This window comes from Bactrocera latifrons, unplaced genomic scaffold, assembly GCF_001853355.1.
Source record: "Bactrocera latifrons isolate USDA-ARS-PBARC rearing strain unplaced genomic scaffold, ASM185335v1 scaffold_167, whole genome shotgun sequence".
Classification (NCBI taxonomy): Eukaryota; Metazoa; Arthropoda; class Insecta; order Diptera; family Tephritidae; genus Bactrocera; species Bactrocera latifrons.
Window position 1 is genome coordinate 429,068 of NW_017535152.1, and position 10,853 is coordinate 439,920.

The 10,853-nt window shown below is 41.1% G+C and overlaps 1 protein-coding gene across 1 annotated transcript; it reads right to left on the minus strand.

Annotated features, from left to right (window-relative positions):
• Positions 1-3,279: 3,279 nt before the first annotated feature.
• LOC108966622 (malate dehydrogenase, mitochondrial-like) lies at positions 3,280-4,622 on the minus strand. The gene is made up of 4 exons (XM_018929618.1): positions 4,460-4,622; positions 4,189-4,396; positions 3,931-4,127; positions 3,280-3,874 (listed from the first exon to the last, which is right to left on the minus strand). The coding sequence occupies exons 1-4, from the start codon at positions 4,529-4,531 to the stop codon at positions 3,332-3,334; spliced, it is 1,020 nt and encodes a 339-aa protein (XP_018785163.1). The 5' UTR covers positions 4,532-4,622; the 3' UTR covers positions 3,280-3,331.
• Positions 4,623-10,853: the final 6,231 nt, after the last annotated feature.

Here is a 10,853-nt window from a genome sequence, read left to right on the forward strand (position 1 = left end):
GCAGCTGTACGTAAGGAGCTGAAATGCTGTCCCACAGTTCCCTTATGCCGAGTTGCTGATGAGTGTTCTCAGAGAGCAGGCGTTCAAGTCGACTAGAAAATCGTTCGACTGTCTGTTGGGATTGGATGCTACAAGATAGTGGTCCGTGTCAATGTTAGGACCTCAGAGCGTATGCACATATAAGACACTGAAGACGTGGTTTCCGTCTATCACAACATGATCGATCTGGTTGGTGGCTTTTCGTTCCGGAGAGAGCCAGGTAGCTTTTCTATGTTGGATTCTAGTACTACAAGTAACGATACATCGGGCCCGGCCAAAGTCGATCAGATTCAACCTATTTTGGGGATGTTTCATCGTGGAAGCTGATTTTACTGATCATCAGCCAAAGATATTTTCCTTACCCACCCTGCCGTTAAAGCTAAGCACGATTTTGACATCTTGGCGTAGGTAAGTGTGGTCCAAGCGCTCATAGAATTCATCTTTGGTCACATCGTCCTTCTCTTCTCTTGGGGCGTGAGCGCAAATCTTCTTAGACGGCGGTGATGTCAGTTTTTACTCTAACCAGAACATCAGCCAGCTGGGCAGTTGCATCTTCGCACAACCCTGTAGAGTTATTCTTCTTCGCCCTTTAGCTTGCCTTCAAACGGATGTTGTTTGGCTACCCAGAGGATTCTTGGTCAAGTACCGAAATACTTGAGCTGCTTGAGCCATATGTAAAAGCATCGTTTCTGGCCACTCTCAAGCGAATGGCAATTAAAGAACTTTCCTCACTTGTGTGAACTTCACATGGTTACATCCTCCGTTCTTCTATATATCCGGTTAAAATAGTGGAAATTGAAATAAAATATCTAAGCAGATTGTGACGTTTAGATCGTTTTAGTGTATAGCTGATATCCAATTACAAGAGTTCTTTTGACTGGCTTTACAAATGGCTGTGATATATAACAGTCTAAGTGTGATCTCCTGCCTTGCTGAGGTTTCAACCATCTAACCCAATCATTGCTAGAAAAGCTTATACTCCAGCCTACCTTCTTTAATATAGCCCCCTTTCGTAAGATCTTTGATTGCGCGCATATTTTTCGAATGGCACAGTTATGTGCTTGAATCTGCCACAAATTGCGAAACAATTTCCCAGCACAAACGAGAAAAAGTGCCAAAAATTGCAATAATAAAGCGGAGAGCAGCATGAAAATGCAAATGTTTGCATTAAACAAAAAGGGGGGAAAAGAGTAAAAAACAAAAATATATACATATAAAGCTATGTTAAGAGGAAAATAAATGAAAACTGATTGCATTTGCCGGAAAATGTGACATTACAAAAACACTGAAACAATGCGAGATGAAATGTATGAAAAAAAGCCAGAAACGAAAAATGAAAAGCAAATAAGGTGCACCAAAGAAAATGGCAACAGTACGAAATTTCAGACGACAGAATGTCGCATAAAAATGTCATTGCCCATTCGTTACGTTTCATTTCACTAAGTGACACAAAAGTGCATACCATAAAAAGATAACTAAAAGTAAAATATGAGAAAACGAGAAATTACACACATACGAGAGCGAAATGCAAGAGGTCAAACGTGCACTAGACGCCCACGCAAAGCTGGAATGCATTCAACCATGGCATTAAGAACACATACTATACGAGTATAACATACATAAATATGAACGCATATACCGTTATGTTCGTATATGAAATTACGTTATCATTTATATAGTAACATAAAAGCATTAGTAAGTCGTTAAAGTAAAAAAAAAATGTCGGACAAGACTGGATTGAGTCGAAAGAGTACTTCGCTTTGTCTTCTCTTGTGTAGCGTGGAACGGACAGTTCTCTTTTCTTTCAGTTGTGCCTTATGAATAGAGTTTATGGGTACAAATGGGTTTTGTGCCCATAAACGCAAATTGGTCTCCTTATGTAATCACTGGCACTAGACAAGTATTTCAGTTAGTGAATTGATTTTTGGCAACATGCATGCGAGAAACTCGTTTATTCCAAAAGAGAGCATCCAGTAAGAGATCTAATTTTCGAAGTTTTCGAGACTGCGTTCCTGAGCAGTAGATCCACTGATATAGTAGCCACCTCCGCATGCAAAATACTGCAAGCGTCAGGTAGTATATAATTGAAGTTAATCCCGACAGTTTACTTATTACCAATCTTTACCGCGAGCTTTGATCCATTCGTAAAAAGAATCACCGCTCTTCCCCTCCAGCGAGTTCTTCCCTCCTTAGCCTCCATCAAGAGTATGCGAGCAGAGGCACGACATCCAGAGCAAGGCTCGGAAATTCGTATCCTCCAGCGAGAGTATTCAGCTCATCGAAGTACCCAGATTTCTGAGCATGACGGCAGTTTCGCCGCCAAACTTCTGGTGGCTATGTTTACCAGCGTTCAGCGCCATAGTCTCTTCCAGCACCTTCCATCATTCAAGAATTCCTAGGAACGTACTGTTTCATTCTGTCAGCAGTTCATAGACACTTTCCTCCCATTGTTGATTGATGCGACTTCCTCTCGCTTTTCCAGAAGATCATAAACAACCATGATCCAGAGCAGTGGCGATAGAACTATCTTTATGGGGTGCCTCTACCCCAATGTTAGATACAACCCCAAACATATTCCAAACTCTAATGACCGCTTCCGGCCGTACGTTGTTGAATACTTTTCAGTATTAAGAAAGATTCCTACTGCAAACTCTTTGTTCCTTATGATGATGTCGAGCCAGGAAACAAAGATGTACATGACAGTCTCCACTTACCTGCTTTTGTTGTAGTCATATCGTACCTTTAAGAATCGGTTTCGTGGAATACTACCCCTTAAGTGCAGTCTCTTTAATGTCTTCAATGAAAAATATAAATGATGTGTCTAAAATCCTTGACCAACAATGCGATCTCTTATCGGCCTTCTGAATGAATCCGAACTGTTCCGACAGTTGGGTTTATGCAGCCGGAACGGACCCATATATTTATCCGGCTAAGGACTATACACTCGGCAAAATTCTGCCTCTACAAACATGAATACATTCTAACTTGCCGTCTAGCCCCAGGAATACTCTGGTTTACTCGTATCAAATAAAATTCTAGTCGTTATAAAATAGGCTTGGAAACTCTAATATATGGAATGTGTAAACATATACGCAAAGGATTTGATTGACAACCCGAAGGGGCTTTCGGGTATCTCGCAACAAAAGCAGATTACTTAAACACCTTTAAAACTCTCCCAATGATGAATAATATGTCATATTTCACATAATTTGTGGATAAATATTTGTAAAATGGAATACAATAACTTCGAATATCAAACGAAGTAACCGGAATAACACTTGAGGTGCCTCTTTCATTTCTTCTTCGCAAAATCAATCCCTTTCTTTATGCTCTCCTTCAGCTCGGGTATCAAATCATGCAATAATTCCGCTTCGAACTTCGCTAAGCTTGGTATACCCAAATTCTTTTCAATACCCTGTTTACCCAGTGTCAAAGGTGTGGCGAAAAATGAGCAATCGGTTACAGCTGACTCCACATAGGCGCATTCTACTGGATCGCCCAAACCGGCCAAACCCATTAACAGTGCGTGAGTAAATTTAGCGACGGAATGCGCCATAACTAGTGTAGCGCCCTGATCACCCTTCACTTTGGCCACATTGTCCTCCGCAGCACGTAATTTCCTTATTAACGGTATTGCGTCATCGTCATCTTCAATTTTAAATTTCGGTTTGGTATGCGTGAGCACCGGCAGAATCGTGCAAGGCGAATTGCCACCGATAACGGGCACTTTCACTATAGATGCATCCACTTGCAATTCATCGGAGATAAAAGTGCGCGCACGCACGACGTTGTGTGTGGTGACACCGAACAAGCGATTGGGATCGAATGCGTCTTTCTGTAATGTAAGTGAAGAAGTGAGTGGATGCTTTACGTTAAAATGCATTTGCATACCTTTTTGAGCACCTCCGCTGCTAATGGCACAATCGCATTGGTTGGACTGGTAACTATCGCAATCAATGCTTTCGGACAGATTTCGGCAATGTGCGGCATAATCTCCACAATAAGAGGGCCGTTTTGTTTGAGTAGCTCATCTTCTGATATGCCTTGCTTGCGCGGTTGACCCGCTACGATAACGACGACGTCGGCACCTTTCGTTGGTATAATAATTAAACGAGTTCCAGCTAACAAAAACTGAATTTTAAAACTTACAGTACAAAGCTTTCGGTAGCATCTCAATTTTTTCATAGCCGAACACTTCCGAATTGGTGTCGATGTGCGACATATCCAAAGCCATACCAACAGCCTTTTTCACGTCGTAGAGTGAGAGTACTGTGACACGATCATCCCGCTTGAGTAATAGAGAGAGCGCCTGGCCCACATTGCCGCAAGCGCCGATGACACAAACCCGACTGTTGCTCTGAATTTTCATAAAAATAAGTTAGTTGATATCCGTTGTAGCAATTTCAAAATGAGATCTTACCGTTTGCGTGGTAGAGAATTTTCTGCTTATACTTGAAAAAGTCTTCAAGAGTACTCGCGCGTTACGCAACATTATTAAATTTGCCTTCTATGTTTGGCTGCAGCGAATTTGTTGAAATTATTTTTGATATTTTGCTTATAATATTGCTTGAACTCTGTTGATGTTATTGGGAATACAACTTTGTTAAAAAAATTTGTTTGAAATGTCGGCGAGAGGTGATTTTTACTTTCTGTGAATATATGAACTTTTATGTGAATGTCTTTTGTAGTTGTACACTGTGTTTGTAGTATTGCAGATGTATTAGAAGTGAGTTCGTGAATTTTGATTGAATTAGTATGAAAAGTAGTCACTAGGATATAATAAAAAGATGTATGTTGAATCACAAATCCACTAACTAAGCATTCCACGGACGCATTTATCGGTTCACCTATATGTCAATAACTTGAACCCTCTACTCGACTGCATGAAGTTAGCTGAAAGTTCGTCGTCTGAAAGCTCTACAGCTGACAGTTCGAAATTACAGTGAATATAGAGAGGTTCCCTGCTACTATAGAGACTGTTTGGCCTTATCGCGGTTACAGGGATTCATTGCACTCATGAAAGACGACACGTTTTAATCTTGATATTCGAAAAAACAATTCGACTAATCAAAAACTTCAGGGAATCATTTGTTGGTGTATATTTTCGTGAGCGACCTGGACTCTCTACTTAAAAGCACGAATATACGCGATTAAAAGATAGGTAAAGCATTCTAGATGACAGCTTCATAGATGAAAGCTCGACATTACAGTGAATACAGGGAGATTTACTGCGATCGTACTGAACTTTTTTTCCCCCGCTTGAAAGAGTGGGGTAATGCTACAAGTTTTAATTTCAATGAAACTTTCTGGTATCCAAATTTGGGGAAATTACTTTAAAATTTTCAATAGCCACCTGATTTCGATAGATAGTTGATTGGTTGGGTGAAAAAGGAGCAGCCCACAATGGACTCAGTGTGCTGCCTGGTAGTAACTAAATTAAAAGCAGCACATGACATTTGGTAAGAAACCTATTTTTCATGCAAGCTACTCAATATCTAGGAAGTTGGATCATTCGAATCTGTGGAATATATCGCGTTTCATTCGGCTAAAAGTTGGTCATACACATAGATAAATTTCCAACGTCTCATCATCCTCGGCCCATATTTTGCGTTCCACCGATTCCAATTTTCCGATTTATTGAAGGTCTTACGGGTAGGTTACTAAGTTTCCTTTTTCCTAGAAGTAGGAGCTTTTTTATCTGTCCACCAATAACACAAAATAATTTTATGGTATGCCCTGTGTTGCTGGTGTTCCAAGAACTGCTGTGTTCCTTTAGGTTCACTTTAAATATTTCTCGGAGTAGCTAAATGGTCTTGGGCTTACGGGTGTTGTATTTTCAGCTGCGCTCAAGCTAGGCAGCTCGTCTGCCCTTCCATTTCCTTCTATTTATATATGACCTCGTTGATATCAACGAATTACCTACTCAGAGTCAAGTTATTGTCTGGTTGCATAACCTAACGCAATATGTCTTCGTATTGGAGCTACGGAAATCGTTAATTGCCAGTTGGCTAGAAGGTTCATGAACTTGCTAGAAGGTTTATAGACTTGCTATTTAGAACAGAAGCCTACTGGGTACTTCTGTTAAGCTCACAGTTTCAGCCTGAAAAACTGAATTGTAGTTATTTAGTTTGAGATTACCTTCTATTGATGGATTACTACAGAGAAGCCCGTTCCAATTCTTATTTAATGCTTTGATCTAACGATGAATATTTACATTTGCAAATGTCGATATGTCAATAATTGACGCGAATTTTAACAGACTTTGTGGCCTCACTATCGATACCTTCCAGTGTATCATACCGTGGGGACCACAAATGCAGAGTAGTATTGCTAATTCGGGACAAGTGCACAAGAGATACTCCATTGTTTTCCTGGTGCCTTGTTCTAGATATTTCCTGCAATCTTCAAGGTCTTTCTGGCCCATTCGTGTGTCGCCACCAGACAGTAACCCGATAGTATTTCAGTCGTGTTAATACAGTCTCTTCTATCGAGTGCTAATAGGAATTTTGTGTACTTCCGATCTACCGTTTTGCAAGTTTTGCACCCTGGTAGCTCGTTCTCTCGGGTTTTGACTTTTTTGACTATACCTCTGCCGAAATCGTTGTATGTTAGCCGTACACCATTCTTGGCAACCTCGTCCACTATGTCATTCCCCTCCATGGTGTTGTGGCTTGGAAGCCAGTAGAAGTGAAGTTGCTTGCTTCTGGCAACACTTTCTTCTATCGCCCTGTTTCCCAAGACACCTCTAGACGATATGCGATACGAGGTTACTATTGGCTTGATTGTTTTTTTGAAATTCGTATGAGGAATTCAGAAACGTTCCATTACCCGAACGAATACGGGCTTATGTCCGATCAAGGACTCTCAACTCGGCAGCTTTCTTCATAATTATTTATTTGAGAGCAGAACAATGCTACAACAAAAACCAAAACTAGAACCAGAAAAAGTAAAACAATATCGGTCCTTAAAACTCCTTAATATTTAAGGCAACGTGGAAATTTAAATTTCCATGAGTAAATAATGTGAACGAAATCGAATTTATTAATTGAAAATATGCACCGTACACTTTAGAGATACAATCGCAAGTTAACCTGATTAATATCTTTCGTTGTATCAGGCGGAAAGGGAATTCCATATAAAAACTGCCTGCCATTGCTGCCGCCAATATGCAAAAATCACAGCAAATTTTTTGCGCAATTTGACCTGACGCCCAAAACCTAAAAGACCACACTGACATATTGTAACACGGAGAGTTGCCACTTAATTGTATGCCAGCGCATGAGTGTGGCATATTTGAGGCATATTTTCAAGGGGGCCGAGAGGGCATGTTTGAATTTTATTATTGCAATATTCAATTCGCCGCGATTCATATCACAGAGATGTGTTTCGATTACATTTCCTACTATTATTCGCAAGTGCAATGCATGCATGTATGCGTGTGCGTGTGTGTTTGCTTCCCTGCGGTCCTGCATTTGCATGTATGTATGCAGGTGAGCGGGCTTATAAGGATATTGCATTGCGCTTGCGAATCATAAACATTTGTTAACATATTTCACGTGAGAAATTGATAAAATTTCCCTGCTGCAAGCAATTGCCGAGCGTTTGGGCCGCGCGGTATCTGTATGCGCTTATTTAATAAATATGTAACGTTTGTATTTATGGCGTTAGCAATACATTGCTATGGCTCTGTTAGCTGTTATTGTTGTTGCTGTTGGTCGGTTGGTTTTAAGCCTTTTTGTCGAATTCCCGCTGTAGCAGCAAATACGCTGTAGGATATTGAACAGCCATTTAGTGGCACGACTACAGCATTGACTGGTTGGTTGCATCGCGCGCATAGTTGCCTACATACATATGCAAGCAACAACTCATAAATATATATACGCACATGCGGGGCATATGTTAACGGTTTTTGCCGTTTTCATGCTTTCATACATAGATACATACGTTTGCTAAAGCAAGTACGAGCGTATGAATAGTTGTTAGTTGGCAGCGAAAAAATTGTATTTTCTGAGTACTCCTCAGGCGAGTTTTGCTTCATCTTCAATGGCAACAGACACAACAGAAGAAATAGCACAATAACAGTTGCTGTGTGCTGTTGCAACAATGTCGCCTGTGAGGCAACTATGAGCTTTGCGGAATCTTGTTTGCTTTGCGCGTTGCCTTGCCAATGTTTGGAAAAAAATCAAGTTTTTATAAAAGGCGTAAGCCATCAGTGTTTTAATCCTAGATTTGGTGAGATTTTGGTTTGGTTTGGTTAAGGGGGGGGGGGGGGTTTTTTTTGTGTTCGTTTTTTATATGGCGATCCTTTGAAAGTCCCCGCATGGAAAATGTCTGAAAATATAACGTCAGCATCGAAGGTGGGCGCTTGTATTTGAATGTGAGATTTTTTTTTTGAAATTGCGATGGCTCTCTAAAAAACAAAACCCAGATTTGACTCTACTAAAATCGGTTGAAATCTTTATATATCGTCTTTTATATACCGAAAATAATGATATTCACCTAAGCGATGAACAAAACGACAAAAAAACTAAATACTCCTTTCCATGGCTGAATATCGAAGAGAGAGAAAAAAAGGCATCGATTGCTTTGTACTGTTGTATAGGAGCCATTCTCTCCTTCAGTCCTCTGGCTGTACGATGCCAATGGTAAACTTATTATGTTCTGTGGAGTCTTTATGTCGTGGGGGACCTTAGAAAGGACCAAACTTGCAAAGAACGGCGCTCATCAGCATGCGTGGTGCAGTAAGGTCCACTTCAATCATGGCATCCTGCACATATTGCGCATGGATATTACCGGAAGGTATAGAAAGCTTGGGTTCCTAAAAGAACACGGGTCTGAACACTCGAAAATCTTCACCCACTTTGATTTCATATCGGATCACTTGGATCATGGAGTCCTTGAACTGTACTCTGGTGGCTTCTTCTCTACCCATATACCGGCGAGTTTAAGACCTCCTGACTATTGCGGTATTTTCCAGGCCTAGGTTGCAGCCATTAAGGTAGCAGTAGACTTACTTACGAAGTGAAGCCTCCTTCAGAGAGATAGTAGAGCGGAGATAATAGCCTTGAACTCATTAATAGTGCGTTCAGGGCTGGTCATCAATACCACTAGTGGTTTTGGGATAAGACTGATATGGAAGCCAGACAACAGCGAAATCGCAGGAAACTGTAAAGTTGATGAGCTAGAAAGAAAATGCATCTTGGAACCGCTATCGTTAGATTGGTGTCGGTGCCTTCAGATATCCCACCGAGCTGCCGGGAATGGAAACTACACGCTTGTGCAAAGTCGGATCTACTTTATCAGTTAAGGTTAAGTGAGGTTATGTAAATAGACTGATTTTTTGCGAAGCCACGAAAAATTCCAATTGGACTGAAAAGGATGCATGTACTTTGGGATACCTAGAACTCCTATGTTTTGATCAAAATGCCTATAGCATATCTATAAAGCGCCATAAGTTTATTGAGATGGATAATATCAATTTCAGCCAATTCGTCGGATTCGTAAAAAAAGTGGCAACCCTAGAGGCGAAAGCCGGAAAGTGAAGGAGAAAGTTTGCGGACGTTTCCATCTCATCTTCCTCATTGCAACTTTGACAATTAAAATCTATAGCTACACCGTGTTATTGCCAATGACAGAGTGTTCAGTTAGGATGCCTGCGACGATTGAGCTTTGCAAGCAGTTCAAAGAATCCTTGACGTTCCTAGAATACATAAAGGTAGGAGAACTTCTGCTCGTTGCCGTCCTGATGGGAAATTGTCTAGCTTTGAGCTCACAGTCAGCGCGCTCAAGGCCAGTCCAGCTGCTCTGCTATTGGAATTGATTCATATCTCTTTAAAAGAAGACTCACCTCTTACACCTGGACGTCTCGTACATCTGCTGCTACCTTGATAGCTACTACTTCTGCGTGAAAGGCATTACAGTGGTCTGGCAGTCTAAAATAAGGGTTTACTGAGAGCTCACAACAAAAGACTCTGCTTGCTCAACCTTCCCTTTGAGCTTTTATCCATCTATGAAAGAGCTCACTGCGCTTCTTCTCCAGCGACTCCACCCCACTCACATATCTCTCGCAGTTAACTTTTCGGAGAAGAAATATGTTCCGCGGCACAATCATCTAAGCTCTCAGGGATGTAGTCAAAGCCAGAGTGGATTACTTAATGTCACTCTCTGAGCCCCTTAATGTGTCCAGCTTCGCGAAGTTCGATGGCAACCTTCGCAGCAATGCAGCGAATACAAACCAAAATTTTTCCGAAAGGGTGCTTCAAATCCTCCAGACATCAGCATGAATGCCTACTTATGGATTGCATGTGCCTGCAAGTACACAAACAATTGCAATATTTACATGTACCGGTCTCTTCCTTGGATCGCACGGATATGCATGTAAATAACGGAAGCGTTATAGTCGTCGAGGGCGCGTGGGAGGGAATGCCGATGCCTATGGGCCCTCACTTGCTGTCGATACGTTTGCCGATGCAATTGGGGAATATTGTGGAATTGGCAATAAATTCGCTGCTGACATATCGTTTGCATATTTCATGTTACATTTTCCTAGTATGTCTCTATCGCGCTTAAAGCTGCATGTTTTCCTTTCACGCTTTTTTCGCCGCCGGCTCTTTTTCTAAATCTGCTGTTTCCGTGCACAAAACTTCAAATCTTTATATGCAGATGTGGATGTGGTTCACATATTTGGGTATTCATTATTTGTGCCATCTGCCGCATTTATTTACGGAGTACGAACCAAGCAAGCATGGCAGCAAGCAAATAAGTGGAAAAAGTATAAATAACTGAATTATATCAAACGTCTATAAGCTTTTACT

Bases quoted from the DNA above. Each gene is read 5' to 3' on its own strand.
- LOC108966622 (XM_018929618.1), bottom strand. From the start codon at position 4,531: ATGTTGCGTAACGCGCGAGTACTCTTGAAGACTTTTTCAAGTATAAGC. The intron at 4,128-4,188 runs GTAAGTTTTAAA...TACCAACGAAAG, and splicing joins GCTACCGAAAGCTTTGTACT to GTGCCGACGTCGTCGTTATC. The intron at 3,875-3,930 runs GTATGCAAATGC...CTTACATTACAG, and splicing joins CAGCGGAGGTGCTCAAAAAG to AAAGACGCATTCGATCCCAA.